The sequence below is a fragment of the Paramacrobiotus metropolitanus genome, unplaced genomic scaffold (assembly GCF_019649055.1).
Source record: "Paramacrobiotus metropolitanus isolate TYO unplaced genomic scaffold, Prichtersi_v1.0 Parri_scaffold0000085, whole genome shotgun sequence".
NCBI classification, from domain to species: Eukaryota; Metazoa; Tardigrada; class Eutardigrada; order Parachela; family Macrobiotidae; genus Paramacrobiotus; species Paramacrobiotus metropolitanus.
The window spans coordinates 204,898-220,709 of NW_026570305.1; the positions used below are offsets into that span (position 1 = coordinate 204,898).

Here is a 15,812-nt window from a genome sequence, read left to right on the forward strand (position 1 = left end):
CTGTTCACTAATGCTGTTATTTTCACTCATGGGACAAGATGTCTGCTCCAGAAAACTGGCATCCTAACACTGCGGTGCGCGAGTGTCTGTTTGCTTCCAAGGTTGCGCAGCAATTCGTAATCTTGTAATGCGAGGTGCGTTTTATTTTCATCCCTTGTAATTAGTGCGAGAAATTTTCTGCGTACCCTGATTCATCAGTTTTGCATAGTTTAAGTTTAAGTTTAATGATTTAACGTCCGCACACAATCAGGGTTTAGACCCAATCCGGGGCAGCAGACACGTCATCAGAAACAAAAGAACAAGCATAGAACAGCAGCAGACTAACAATTTCATAAGTATTCACATTTCCAACAGGGACACATGTTTAGGGCGGTAAAACTTTTTCAAGGACACAACGGATTTCCTGTCAACGCGATTCAAAGCTTCTGTAAATCTACCAAGACTCTGATAAGCTTCTGCTGGAATCTGCAAGTCATTCCAAATTCTCGCCATCCGATAGGCAAACGATCTGTCCGATGGAGGCAGTTTGTGACCGCAGAAGTTTGATCCAGAAGTTTGATACAGAGAGATCTGAATGATGTTCTGTTGCGGGCACACTGTTCCACCTTCCCACATGCTTTCCCGTGCACTTTCCCACGTGAGGCTTAATTTTTAGGTAGATGCAGTGCATTTGATTTTGATTCGGAATTATTATTAACCGGTGTGGCACAACAAACGGGAAATGTACAGTATTATGCCAGTATATAGATATACTGTACTTGCAGTATCGTGCGGTACCACACTGCTACCTAATTCTTTGGCCGTAAGGGCCCGTAAACTGACATAATCCAGCACAAAAGAAGTGTTTCAGAGTGCGCGAACGCTAAAGTTTCACTGGATGTATCTGTAGATAATAATTAGTAGTATACGAATTTACCATACTCCAGACTGTTTCCCTTAAAACCACAGCAGATATATTGCAATGTGTGTGTCTCTAAAAATATTTTTCGTAAAACGCCAAATATAAACGCACACATAAGAGATGCGCCCAATATACCGTACAGTACATGTCCATAATTCCATAATTATATATGTAATAATTTAGATGTACAACGGTGTAGTACAGACAATCATACGGATTGGTACTGTTCAAGAAGAAAAACATTTATTACACCACTTGATTGATTAATTGATTGATTGCTTATTGAGTGGCCAAGCCAGGTACAATTCGGCAGTTGTGAATAATATAGCGTGTTCTTTTTCTTATGCATGACCTGTGCGAAGATTATTAATAAAAATGAATATTCGGCACTATGACATATCCTTATCACTGAGTCTCATGTAACGACTCCAGAGCTCAAAGATTCCGATTCTATGTACGGATGTTGTTTTGTCCTTTTGAGTTTCGAAAATCACTCAAACAGGATTCGACCGTGTTCAACTTTCGGTTGGAACCGCTTCCCAGTTTTCTTCACAACAACGATTGCCGGCTTTCATAATAATAATTATAATCTGATGTATATGTATAGTGCAAAGTAGCAGACTTAAACGACTTATCGCTGGCTTAAAATTAAATCTGAGTCCCGAGAGATGAGGCGACAATATCAACGGTCCACTACCGAAGTTTACGTACAACTTGTACAAGCACTTTTAAAACTATGACGCTGTCACGTACAGTATGAAATATTTCTTGTGGTTGCACAAGGCACGTTTGAAAAATAGATTTTATTCCGAGTGGACTTTTTACAGTTTTGCATATGACTGTAGAGCAGTTCCGAATACAGTTCTCATTCCAAATGACAAGCGCTAGACACGCTACGCCTCGTATACCCCAGGCACGCCTGATGTGGCACCGTAGGCTGTAGCTAATTAACAAAATGCACGAGGAATTTACTAATTACTTGACTACACAAAATGCCGGTCAGGCCACCGTGACGTAGGGGCCTTCCGGTAAAAAAGGAGTTTAAACTTACATCGACGGGCTTGGAACGCATCTGGTAATACACAAGCTATAATAGGCAGCAGCCATCTGATAATAAAAAACGTAAACGCAGATACACTAATCCACGGTTAAAAATTTTACGTTAAAAAGCCTGAAACCTCTGTTCTCTCTTGGATTAAAAGACAGTACTAGTACATTACACAGCCAAACAAAACCGTTGCTTGGAAAGCTGTAGAACGCGCTTCTTCAGTCCATTCACAAATTTGTGGACCCATCGAACGTAGCAACTCGTTTTATAATAATTAATTTTAATTTGTATATTCCCAGACAGTCGCACCAGCTTCGACGCCAGTACTACTATATTTGCGCCGTGAAAATCACAAAGCTAGTTTTACGACTTGCACGCATTTTCCAACCCGATACTGTCAGTATTAAAATGTATCAATTTTCTCAATGCCTACGTCTAAGTTTTGATTTCCTTTAAGGTACATAATTACCAAAGCAGAAACCAGTTCACTCTAGGGAGTTAGTCCGAGCAGTTCAACCAAAATAATCTGCCCCGATAGCATGCCTCTGTAAGTACCAAGTCCAGAACAGAATTTTGGAATACCAGGGAATGAAACAGTCTGGTGACCACCTCCCAGCAGCAGTATAATGGCCGCAAGGCAGTGACTAGACTGTCCCATTCCTCAGCTACGGCATCACAGCCTCGGTGATCATGGCGGACGGTGTTTTACGTATTTTTGCGCACTTCCAGATATATGTACAGTATAATGACGAATCCTCCGGTTCCTTATCAAACAATATCCATAGATAACTGGCCGGAAAGGCGACTAATTAATTACTTAGCTGAAGTTGATGCATCCGTCCTCCGTGGTTTCGTAGCAGGAAAACGTTGTACACATGGTGACTTGCAGCCACCATCTGTACAACATTTTCCGGCTCTGGTGGGATAACATGTTAGCAGGCATGTGGATGGCATGACTGTATACTGATAATTATTAGACCAATAATCCACGATTCGAATTCACGTCGCAGGTATGGATAGCCTGAACGATTCTGTACATCCATTGTGAAACAAAGCGTTCCAGACAGATGCGATCGCAGTAGCAGTACCCAACATTCCACTTTTGGAGTTTGGCGTGGTGTATGCCGTTCCAACCGCATTTTGCATAATTATGGTTGTACCGTGCATGAGATACAAGCTGCTATCAAGTTTTGATCGTCTATGAGAGTTGCCAGTTAAATCAATGACTCAGAAATTTAAAAAAGTGCAAGTATCGTTTTGTGGCATACGATTTCTATTTATGAAAAGATATTTAGTGGAAGTGTGTGCTACTTAATCGTTTGGTACTTGCGAGAATGGATACATTTACGCTGGGCGCGCACAATTGCTTGTTTCGCATTATTTGAACCTTACACTGAAGTGGTTATGAGTAAATTGTATAAGCGATTACAAGAAAATCATATTGTATGAACGCATTGCCTCCTTCATTTGCGGTAAAAACATAGCGTGTTTGAAAGTACGTACTTCACAAAGAATCACGGCGATTACGACATCCCGTCCACTTATGGGATTTGCTGTGCACACTCCGCAGTGAGTACCACATAAGATTTTGGTCAACAAGAGTTGGTTGGCACTTTGTTTTTGCTGTAATGAAGTGGCGTCTTGATATGATTCATTGATGTTGGGCAGAAAACTGCTGACAATTGTGAATTTGTGATAATAGTTGTGGCCTTAAATAGTCATAACAGAAAACAACAAACTTCTCTCAGAAGGCATTTTGAACAACACCGTGAGACAGCTACGCTCGAAAATGAGAAAACATACACAATTATAGTTAACAGTACACGTAAGTACTACTCCAAAATACTGTATTTGATTTTTAAGTCACGCCCTGTTTAATTACCTTTTGCACATGAAAATAGTCTTTAAGCATAAGATATTCCACGTATTACTACAAATGAGAATTTGGAGCGGGGAAATTGTGCCATGGTCAGCAGAATGGTAGTTACTGAGTATTCAACGAGCGTTATGTAACAACACCTCCGACTCTCAAGTGCAGTATTTTCCTATAGCCAAGTAATCTATTAATTAGACTGTGAATTACAGAAATCAGAGCAAGCAACATCGCAAAATAAGAGCAGCGTCGCGAATTCGCAATAATGCTGCCTCGGACGACTAAATATTTTTTCCCGTTTACTTAGTATCCACAATGCAGTCAATGCAATCGCAAAAAACCCATGAATTTAATAATTTACTGTCTGTCCAAAATAAAGTTTCGTGACACCTTTATTTCAAGCATTTGCTGCATGCTGGTATTGTCAGTCCCAATATAGTACCAACACGGTATTTAGTATGCGATTGGTAAATGTAAGATAGCAGCATAATATACCCACTGTTACCCAGTCGTCTCCACCTGATTAATTGCCGGAAGTAGGCGTCAATGTACACAACAGGTGACCGTCTGAGGGCACATCAGGGCCTTTTTTGAGTATTTTCAGTATTATAACAAGGAAATGCTTTTTATTAGATCTCGCCGCTCAAAATTTCTTCGTTGACCTCGTCAATGCATGTACATGTGCAATTGCGCACATTGCTGGAAAGTGGGGATCGATATAGGGGTGTTGGGGCGGCGCCGCCCATGGATATTTTCGGCTATAACTCATTTAGCTTTTACTGCTTTTACTTACTTTTACTGTTTTAGATCGTTTAGCTTTTACGGTATTATGTATGCATAGCAGCTCAACAGGAAATGCTCGATTTATTAAAATTTTCGACTTAATTTGTTTGTCCCGCGTCGCTTTGTTACACAATTTTGTTTAATTTGCTCCAAAAGCGCATTCGAAGTTTAACGTGTTTTGTTGCGCCATGATCAGTCCAGAAGGTTCAGCTTAACCCTTAATGGCCTGACATCGTAATACTGATACATCACAATTGAAAACGAACGTTAATTACTGTACACCCCAACTACTAAACCGCCGAAATGTGAAGACGCTGCATATCGACATTCAGTGTCAGATTGACGTTGTCCTGAATTTTTGGAAAATTCCTTAGGTTGCAAAACCTATCGTTGTGGATAAACCCGAGATGACACCGTCTCCAGTACGGACTGCTGTGCTAATGCTATGTGGCATAATCTGCCTTTTTCAACGGACCAGCGCAGGTACCTTAATTCGTTTTAGGCAACCCCGCACGGTTTTTACAAAATTATCCAAATTTTCCCGTATACTACCGTCACTCATAAATACTTTTAGAATTCCAGTAAAAATGCCAAAAGTTGTGCGGCTGCATAGGCAGAAATTAACGTGGTTAAAATTTAATCAGATTTGCGACTGAATAGCCAATATTAATTTTCTCGTAGTACTTAAATCTTCTACATGATAAGTAATTTTTGTCGTCTATAGCTGTTCAAATAGCCCTGCGCTAGAATGCAGCTGAGTGTAGCGTTTTCCATGAAAGGTCATATAATGTACGTACTGATGTATGTACAGAGAAATAAAACAAAAGTGTATCGTGTTATTAACTAGATATAGTGACGGCAAATAAACAAGATACTCTTTCGAAACAGTCCAGGCTTTCGGCGATGTGGAGGTGTTACCGGTACCTTACCATGAATGCAGTTACCGGCTAAACGGTACCTCCCTCAGCTCGTTCAAAGCGGTTCCAACTTCATTGATATTCCCGAGAATTTCAACGTCTCAAACCTCCTGAGCATCACTGGAGAGATGGAGTTGGGTTTGGGGACAGATAATGAAACATACTCTAATGTCCTCACTGCATTGACAGATCCCATTCCTGCCACAGCAGCTGCTCTGGAAAAGGTCAAGTTAGAAGGATTTCAAGGCAATGATGGCAGCGATATATCTATCGGGAATTTTCTTCTGAACATCAGGCGCACTATTACGAAGCTGCATATTGAGAGATGCCGGCTGGGGTCGCTAAGCGCAGCGCTCTTCAAAGGATTCGATAAGCTGGTGGAATTGCGGCTGATTTACAACACGATCAGCGCCATTGATTTGCAGGCGTTTGACACGCGACTGACAATGACAAGCGCCATTGCTCCAATAAGCAACATCGATTTAAAGGAGAACAAGTTGGAAGCTTTGGACTGGAGTGTATTTGCGCCCGTTGCTCGTACACTTAACGTATGTTAGTTCTCCAGACGTTTGTATTAGGAAAAGTGTGAATCTTCGTCGCAAGTAGAAGCATAAAGAAATGCGTATTCAAGCAAAAGTTTATTTTTCAGAGATTATAAGGTTGACAGAGTATTTTTGCAGGTAATTACCCTAAATAAGCAACGACCCGGATTGCAGAACCTGACGATGAGCAGACGTTTCAACTTTTCCACTCCTATAAGCATCTGAGCATAAACGACAACCCGATGGTCTTTCCCTCCCAGGACATTTTCGCCGCACTGTTCCTTGATCGACAGTCGCACATGTTTTTCCTGCGAGGACTGCGCTGCCTTAGCGATGCACCCGAAGCGCCGCCGTTGGACTGCCGTTGCTGCGAAGCGCTGGACTTTGTCAACTGGGTATACGAGCTTGCATACCTCGACTTGAATGTTTTACGGCCGTATAAAATCTGGTTCAGTTGTCTGTCTAGACCACCTTACACTCATGGATTTTGGGACTGGGCAGCCAGTTTGCCCAGTCCAGGGGATTACAGCCACTGTGTTGCCACCAAAGCTCCTGCCAACACGACAGCTGCAGGTGGTAATAACGGCACCAGTGCAAGTGACCTGAGATCTATCTCATCGTGGGTTATAGGGGCACTATTAGCGCTCGTGAGCTTGGCAGTCTGATAACGTGTTGTGCATTAGCCCACCATCTTGCACAAAAAACAGTTTATGGCAGACTGCCGTATCTTATCACAAAAAGGTTGTAAGTTATTTTTTAGTCGTTTTTGTATCCGATTGATGTCAGTAGAAATAAAGCTGGATCCATGACGGACTGCAAAGGGAACAGCAGCTCAACAACAGTCAGTATCGAATGTTTGTGGGTGCCGGAGAAGACCGCAACTGTATAAAAGGTGGCATTAGGCACCCAGCATATTTTAATGATGGCAGTCAGTAAAGTGTCACGGTAAAGCTTAATGCCTTCCGGCTAAGGATTACAGGAACGGCTGCCGTTTTCCCAGTTGGCATGTCTGCTGTCTGGCGACCCAGGCACTGCGCACCGATATAGAAACCGTATCTGTTTGCGTTGCCGACGACTGCCGCTGCCTGACAAATACATAGGGACAGGGCCGTCGCAAGGTCCGAGGGGGGGGGCGCGCGATCGCGCGCCCGGCGCACTGGCTCAAAAATTGAAAAAAATCGTAGAAAAGTGGCTCAAAAAAGCCACTTTTCTACGCTTTTCTATTGTAATTTTTGAGCGCCGGTCCCATTTTTTCGCGCCAGCTCCGGGCGCACATTTTCCCGTTTTCTCCCTCCGGGAGGGGGGGGGGGCGCGCGCCAGCACACCGGGCCGACGTATTAACTCGAACTGCACCATAGTATTCCACACTGGCAGGCCGATCTGAAGAACAAAACGGTTTCTATCAAATGCCAATCAAAAATACCGGACATCCATTACAGTTCCCGGCAAAGAAATTAGGTGCACATAAATCCACAACGAAAACAGAGTGAGCAGTGATAATCTGATGCCGTGAAGCCTTTTTGCAGTTAACAGAAAAGATCACGGCCCACTGGCGGTTGAGTGTATGAAACAGTCATTCGTCGTTCATCCATCCATTCTTCTGCCTTCTTTATTTGATTATTAATTCTTTTTTGGTTCTTTGTAGTTTTCCTTCTTTTGTCAGGAAAGACAACAGTATAAGGTTGGCTTTTTCCATATTATTAATTGGATTAGTCTTAATCTTCGGAAACTTCAACCGATAGCGCATTTTAAGCATTATTTCTTACAATCATGCCAATCATACCTAACAGTCTTCACAATAACCTTTTTTTAGGTATCACATTAGGCACATGTGACATTGTTACATAATCAATGCGGCGGAAGTTAAAGATGGGCTAAATGGTTCTTTAATGTGCGCTTTGTCTGTTATCACCAGTCAGCGGGAATAAACTGTAGATTATGCCTTTTGTTGACAAGGCTTTGCACATACTGTATGTAGCAAAAGCAGATACAATTTACAAGACAACTGATACGATGGTGTCAGCCATCGTAGCCGAATATTAGCAGTCACACGATGCTGTGTTCCGTTGCATAATTAAACGTAAATTACTTATCGCATTAAGCTAACACTCATGCTTGACAGCTTCCGCACTGTGTTGAACTGCTGTTAAACGCTAAACCCCTACTCTACTGCATAATCTTCCACACTACGTTAATTACCAAACCTTTACTGCGGACAATCCAGGGATGGCGTCAGTTCCAACGGGAATTACTATGTTGGCGTTATACGGCATAATTTACCTCGTTCTGCGCTTTACATTTGTTAGCGCAGGTACGTAAACGCGTCTTAGTTAAGACACCGAAAAATGAAATACTGTATATATTTTAATTGATTAGAGTACTCGTACATGAGCTACGCGAGAAAATGCGAGCCTTTCCAGTTATTTTAACGCATCAGCCACATTTGTAAAAACATGTTGTAAAAAAATGCGCGCAGAAGAAACAAATGAACTTTACATACATAACATAAATTCTTATCGTACTGTATGCGAATGAAGTAACTTCAAGTAAGAGAGCCTTTCCCAAACAGACGGTGTGGACGGTAACGAGGAGGTATTACCGGTACCTTACCACGAATGCAGTTATCGTTCAAACGGCACATACCTTAACTGCATCCAACACAGCCCAGACTACATTGACATTCCTAACAATTTCAACGTCTCAAATATCCTGAACACCACTACAGAAATGACCTTAGGGTTCGGCACGTACGATGGAACATATCCCAATGTCTTAAGGGCAAACGCGGATCCAATTCCCGCCACAGCAACTGCTCTGGAGAAGATCAGCATTGATGGATTCCAAGGCGAGGGGGGCGGTGATATATCGATTGAAAAGTTTCTTCTGAAAATTAGGCATAATATTGTAATCCTGAATATTGGGAGATGCCGGTTGGGGATGCTAAGCGCGACGTTCTTCAAAGGATTCGACAAGTTGGAAAAACTCTTTCTTAATTACAACACCATCGGTGCCATTGACCTGCAGACGTTTGATACTCGCCTGACCGACACAAACGCCATTGCTCCGCTCAACTACATTGTGTTAATGCAGAACAAGCTGGAAACATTGGATTGGAGCGTGTTTGCGCCTGTTGCTGCTACCCTTAACGTACGTGATCTGATTACTGCACAGTTTTGAAAGAAAATCAAACGAAAATAAGAATAGCAAATTTTTTCCCATAAAATATACGACAGGAAGTTGGTGCTGAATTAATGTTTTTGGCTTTGCAGGGAATTAGTCTGGACGAACAGCGACCTGGCCTGCAGAATTTAACGCTAAGCAGACCTTTCAACTTCTCCACACCAATGAGCTCTCTAAGCATTACCGACAACCCGATGGCCTTTCCGTCTCAGGATATTCTCGACACGTTGCTCGTTAATCGGCAGTCCCAAATGTTCTTCCACCGAGGTCTGCGCTGTCCCAGCGGTCCGTCTCGAACGTGCGACTGTTGCGAAGCATCGGACTTTGTCAACTGGGCGTACCAGTTTGCATACACGAATGCCAGTGCACGGCCGTACGATTTCGAGTTCAGCTGCAGTGCTGAGAACCCGATTACTTATGAAATCAGCCGCTGGGATCTTATTATGCCGGATTTGCAGCAGTATGCGCACTGCGTGGCCGACACATCTACCAGCGCCACGACAGCCGCATCTGCTAACTCCACGGCAACTGCATTCTCTAACGATAGCACAGCCTCTGGCGGTAATAACGGCAACGCCGCCAATAAGAGCAGAGTTGGCTCATCGTGGAACATGGGTTTACTGATCTTGCTTGTCACAATTGCAAACTTACGATGAAATGCAGAAAACAGCATGTGATTGCCACAAAATTTTAAGAAAAGGGTAGAAAAGCGGTCAAAAAGATGCCACATTTCTGCAATTTTTGAGGAAGTTTTTGGGGGTTCCTACACATGCCCGACAGTTTTTTCGCAGTTTGCATCAACTTCAGCCAGCGTGCTTCCTCGTGTTAGCACAGCATTAGACACCCCAGTAAATTGATTCACAAAGCTTATTGTCTTTTAATGCCAGATCTAACAACGTCTGCACATAACCGAAGCAACTTTAGCAACCGCTAATTACGCTTTTGATACACACAGTGGGAGAAAAACGCCAGCCGAAGGTCGCCTAATGCCAGTACAAATAAGATCGGATCCATTACGGACTGTAAAGCAAACAACAGCGTAACAGCAAGCAGCGTCGAGTGGTTATGGGTCCCGGTAAAGCCCGTAACAGTATAATAGGTGACATTCGGTACCCAACATATAAGAATGCTTGCAGTCAGGAGCGTCATTACGGTAAAAGCATAATTTCTTCCGGCCGAGGACATTGCGGGAACGACTGCCGTCTTCCCTGCTGACACATCCGGCGTTGGTTTGGCGACGCGGGCGCTCCGCACCGATACTGAAAAGCGTATCGGCCTGCGTTGCCTCTCTCTGACAAACACGTAAGGATAAGTGATCAAGATGATGCACACCGGACCGACGTATAGCACAAACTGCACAATATTATTCCACACTGGTTGAGCCGATCCGTTTAGAATACAGCGATTTTTGTCAAAGGCCAATCGAAAATACCGAGCATCGATAACGATCCCCGGTAAACAAATCAAGTGCACATAAATCCACAACAAAAACACGGTGAACAACGATGTGCGAATGCCGTGATGCTTCCTGTAGTTGATAGGAAAGGTCACGGCCCACAGGCGGTTAAGAGTGATGAAGGCATGCGAGTTGACCGTCATGGCGCCGAATGCGGATAAGGAATATGTGTAGACATTGCAGGCGGTGGTGCCCAGTGGCCATATACGGTATAATCCGTTGATGATGCCCAGTGGATTGTTCAGAATGGTGTACATGAGGTTGGCGAAGAGCAGGTTGCCCAGATACACGTTAAAAGCGGTGTGAAGTTTTTTGTTGGTTAGGAAGAGAAAGAGGCAGTAGGAATTTAGTAGAACCGAGATGGGTGAAATGATAATCTCACTGACCGGCGTGAAGGACCATTCGTAGCTGCTTGAAATATTGGAAAGATGCTGCACTGTAATGGAAGCCGAAACGTTCGGCATTGTTCAAACAAAGAAAGAAATGGGTAGTTTTTAAAACTTGGATGTCTTATAAAAACATGGAGAAGAGGTAACAAAAATGTGTACTCTGTCAAATATTAAGTCAGGCAAAAAATTAATGACACATTTAGCGCGGATTAGAAAACCGCAAACAGTTAGTTAATTTTAGCGATCCACTGAATGCTCATAATTTGAATTAATAAACAGAGGAAGTTAATCCTTGAATGCGCTGGGTGGAGTGGCACTGCAGTTAACTGGAAATAGGTGTAGCTGTTGAGGGCAGCTGTAGCAATTAGCGTTGCAGATGACTTGGCTAAAGATCCCCGGAAATTGTTTGAATGGAAATAATAATTTTTATTCTGAGAGAGAAGCACTTGCAAAGGTTTTACCGCCGCAGAACTTGCTGTTTCGCTCTGAAACAAAATTATACCGTCTTGTCTCATAATGTTCAGTTTCCAGGTGTGGTGTTTCCAGCAAATCGATGGTTAACCTGTTTCTATCGTTCGTTATTCAGGACCGGTCTGCTCCGAGGTGCTACAGGAAATTAACTAAGTAGAAGATCCGGTAAGACTTCCGGCTCTGCTAATCGCTTAATGGAGTGCCTAAGTATGAACAGTCTTCAATGCTGGAGTACTTTGTTTGAAGCCTCGAAAAAAGCTGAAGTACATTCGAGTCCCAGGTGCTTTTAATTAGCAGGCTAATGAATTCTGAAAGGTTTCCACCTAACGAAGTATTTTGCGTCAGCTGACTGAACTTGAAGCAGCCATCAACAGCTGAAAGCAGCCTATGTAAACGCTAGTCTTCTCATTAAACGCAGCGCCTATTTTTAAGCTGCTCACTTATTAAGTTCGCCATCTCTTGCTCAGTGAAATGATTTTGAAAACTGGTAATAATTATTAAAAAGCGGTGCTTTCAAAGCGGGCAATAAATAGACCAATGCTGGCTGATGGTACCTATATCTGCACCATGATTAGTGCTGTCACGCAACGACCAGCGACCTGGGACTGCTGTGACATTTTTCCTTGCAGCAAGATACTTGAAGAGCCACGCAATATTTACTTGCTTTCTCTTCTTGTTATGAAATTTAAGCCTATTTGCTTGCCATCGGTGCGCATCTGGTAATGAGGCAACTTGAAGGTTTGGTGCAGGGTGCCCCAATTCTCCCATTAGAATGCGCGTGCAAATGTCGCTGGTACATTTTACACTGCGTCCATCTAGCTTTTTGTACAGGGTGCTGACGCGATCAACTAGTTTAATGTAAAATGCTGATACCTAATTAAAACACAACGCTTTCAGCTTTATATAAATTTAATACTCAGTACTGGAGCTTTAATACGTTATTTTCAACAAATTCAAGTCCATGATTTGCGGATTTTGCTTGGTTACTTAATCTGCCATACCGATGTCGCACGTCACAGGAGTCGATTCTGGATCAATATGATAATGATATTATATTAGAAGTGCTTTGTCGCTGCAGGTGCTCCATTGGATAACGCTATTATTTTAGGCGCCCACTATCCAATTTCCGGTTGCGATGAAAATTTGCTGTTGATGATTTATTGCTCACATTTCAGCGCAGTTTACATTCAGACCCTTACCGCCTGTTAAACACGCACTCTGGTAGCAGAAGCATGACGTTACACAACCACACCAGTATTCTGTTATTGGATACCTCTAACAGCAGCGCGTATACGTGGAGTTTTACGCCGATCAGTGAGATGGTCATCTCCCCGGTGGCCGTCGTTCTAAATGCGTACTGTCTGTTTGTTTTCTTAATTAAGCGGGAACTCCGTACGCCGTTTAACGTATACTTGAGAAATCTTTTATTTGCCAATCTCATCTACACCGTGTTAAATAATCCGCTGGGCATCGTAGATGCACTGTTTCACACGTGGCCGCTGGGAGCCACCGCCTGCAACGTTTATACCTATTCCTTATCGGCGTTAGGCGCGCTGACTGTCAATTCACATGTCATTATTACTTTAAATCGTTTTTGGGCGGTTACCTTCCCAGTTAACTACCGGACGCATCATAATACGCGAACATCATTAATGGCAGTGGCGTTGTTGTGGATCTATGTGCACGCGATATGTTTGCCGGGAATTATATTAGATGCACTTTATTATCGGTTAAATTTGCTGGAAAACCGGTGCCTGTTAAACGGTGCTGCGCAGTTTACATGGAACACTTTCGTGCAGTTTGTTTTATACGCCGGACCTGTTTGTTTTATCTTGCTGACCTATCCGTTCATATTATTTAAGCACACACGGCGCAAACGAATTCGATTTTCTCTTTCGCGGAGGGCTAGCTCAAAGGCCATACCAACTAGTACCCCACCACAGGAAAACGAGCAGACTGTGAATCTTCCGAAGCCGGTGTCAGAACGGAGCTATGCCTTGACCGTGACGTCACTGCTGACGCTCAGCATCTTAGTGTGCTGGGCGCCCAATGTAATCGTGTACACCGTTAACGGTTTCATGGGGATCGACAGCCCCGTTGTTTTCCGTGTGATCTCCTTGCTGTTTGCCCTGCAGTCAGTTATGGATCCGATTCTCTTTGCTCTGGCCATGAAAGACTTACGCCGCGCTCTATGCCAACCACTTCAAATACATCCAGGCCAATGTCGTTGACAAAGAAGCTGATCAAGCAATGCGAAACTGGCTCAGGTCAAAATTTTGTAGAATCATAGCTTACTGTTCCGAGCCAAAAGTGTACTAGCTAAAAATGTAGATGCCATATTTGTAGTGATCAGATTCTGCTGCGTGCTTTCTCTGGCAGGAATTTTCCAGCTTCCCATGCTTCTCACTGTTAGTCTTTGTCAATGTCAGTCAATGTTTGCGGACTGACGACGTGGTTTCTTTTGTTGTGCGGTGGAGTATACGTTGGTGTCATTTTCTTCGCCTACGTTGGTTGGCGTTAGAAATGATCAATACACATTGTTGACTTTTTCTGCCGGTGCAGACTTGACATCCATAGTCGTACACGACAGCATCAAAGTAAAATGGCCGCTGTGTAATCGATAAGTTTTGGTACACACAACAAATAAGCTTTCATAAAAAGCGCCCAAATCAACAATAATATGGTCAGAATCGTATTTTGACAGCAGTCAACAAGTAAGCGAAACCATACAATACAGATTATGCAATGCAGGAACGGGAACTGGGAAACCCAGTAAAACGTATTCACTTTTATATTGCTTTTGTCGCGTATGTTTGTTGAGAAGCAGTAACTTGTACTTCATAATTCTGTTATGTTAGGGGTATGTATAAATACGCATAATGGCACGAGAATATTGATTATCTACAAGCAGCTACACATGTACAGATACTTCTACTCTGTAATGAAGATGCCAAATTAATAGGTTTGCCAGTTGAACGACACTTAATTTATAGCAGTTGTTTAGCTCATTGCGGTTTTAATATTAAAAACAGTTTCGAAAGGTCGTTTAGCGGTCACAAGTTGGGCTCTGATTAATGACCATCGGTTGGCTACCCTAGTTAAGCTACCGAACAGTCATCATTTCGAAATGGCCCCACTGCATCCAAACCTTTAATCTGATTAGCTTCCTGCTTGCACCACGTGCACTAAGTGGCAGTTACGCCGCTGTCTGGCCATGTGCGCCCTGAAGTGTCTTTAGCTCCGTCATCCTCCAGCGTCAAGTGCACTCGGGTCGTATGGATAAAGTTATCAACATCTGAATTACTTACCATGTTGATTACAAAACATCTTCACTTGAGGTAACGCCGGAAGAATGAGCGGGGGCGCAGCTTCGCACAAGGATCACTGTATCCGGAAAAGATTTCACTGGTGTCAACGTGATCAAGGTGAAAATACGATTTCTAATGCACAGTACAACTTGCGAACCTGTGTATCGCTTACCATCCTATATCGCTTTTAGTGCCGCTGAAATTTAGTTTGTGTTCGCAGATACCGTAGACAACATGAGTCGCGTACTGTGGGCGTGCATGTTGTCTTATACTTATGCTTTTTATTAGGTAAATACCTCTTAAGTAAATTGATACGTATCAGAACAATAAGTCACGCACAAAATACAGCGTCGCTGCGCTGTTGGTTGCCTTTTGGTGAATCTAAGTACTGTATATACTCTGTATGTTGATGGAAATGTCTGTTTAGTAGACGAAATGTGCACGACTACTCTATACATCCAGTTGGAAACAGCACGGAAGTGATTCAGTTGTAATCCAGATCTCTGTCTACGTGAATCTCCGCTCGGAAAAAGATTTCTAACGGTTTTTTCAGCAGGAATATGGAAGCGAACCAAACGATTCGAGTCGTCATTAACACTAGTACCACTACCACATTTCTCAGTTGGACATTTACACCGATCAGCGTCCTCATTATTTCACCCGTGGCCATTGTTCTCAACGCATACTTCCTCATTATCTTCATCGTTAACAAAAACCTCCATACGCCGTTTAACGTGTACCTGGGCAACTTGCTATTCGCCAATCTTTTATACTCGGTTCTAAATAATCCGCTGGACATTGTCAACAGTACGCATTTAACGTGGCCTCTCAGCAACGCGGCTTGCAATGTCTACACGTATTCCTTGTCGGCGCTGGGCGCTATGACGATCCACTCGCACGCTCTTATCAGTCTGAACCGACTCTTAGCCGTAACCTTTCCGGTT

General features: G+C 43.1%; 3 protein-coding genes across 3 annotated transcripts; 2 read left to right on the forward strand and 1 right to left on the reverse strand.

Moving 5' to 3' along the window:
- Positions 1-8,120: 8,120 nt before the first annotated feature.
- On the forward strand, positions 8,121-10,110 carry LOC129596020 (uncharacterized). Its single transcript, XM_055493174.1, has 3 exons — positions 8,121-8,375; positions 8,634-9,211; positions 9,334-10,110. Exons 1-3 carry the CDS (start codon positions 8,291-8,293, stop codon positions 9,898-9,900), a joined length of 1,230 nt encoding a protein of 409 aa, XP_055349149.1. The 5' UTR covers positions 8,121-8,290; the 3' UTR covers positions 9,901-10,110.
- A 64-nt stretch (positions 10,111-10,174) lies between these two features.
- Positions 10,175-11,164, reverse strand: LOC129596028 (5-hydroxytryptamine receptor 1D-like). The gene has a single exon (XM_055493182.1). It carries the CDS (start codon positions 11,162-11,164, stop codon positions 10,175-10,177), a length of 990 nt encoding a protein of 329 aa, XP_055349157.1.
- Positions 11,157-13,961, forward strand: LOC129596056 (5-hydroxytryptamine receptor 1D-like). Its single transcript, XM_055493213.1, has 2 exons — positions 11,157-11,725; positions 12,639-13,961. Exon 2 carries the CDS (start codon positions 12,793-12,795, stop codon positions 13,789-13,791), a length of 999 nt encoding a protein of 332 aa, XP_055349188.1. The 5' UTR covers positions 11,157-11,725; positions 12,639-12,792; the 3' UTR covers positions 13,792-13,961.
- The last annotated feature ends 1,851 nt before the right edge of the window (positions 13,962-15,812 follow it).

Excerpts from the sequence above, each read along its gene's own strand:
- LOC129596020 (XM_055493174.1), top strand. The coding sequence starts at position 8,291 with ATGGCGTCAGTTCCAACGGGAATTACTATGTTGGCGTTATACGGCATA. Across the intron at positions 8,376-8,633 it reads CTTTACATTTGTTAGCGCAG|ACGGTGTGGACGGTAACGAG; the intron begins GTACGTAAACGC and ends TTTCCCAAACAG. Across the intron at positions 9,212-9,333 it reads CTGTTGCTGCTACCCTTAAC|GGAATTAGTCTGGACGAACA; the intron begins GTACGTGATCTG and ends TTGGCTTTGCAG.
- LOC129596028 (XM_055493182.1), bottom strand. The coding sequence starts at position 11,164 with ATGCCGAACGTTTCGGCTTCCATTACAGTGCAGCATCTTTCCAATATT.
- LOC129596056 (XM_055493213.1), top strand. The coding sequence starts at position 12,793 with ATGACGTTACACAACCACACCAGTATTCTGTTATTGGATACCTCTAAC.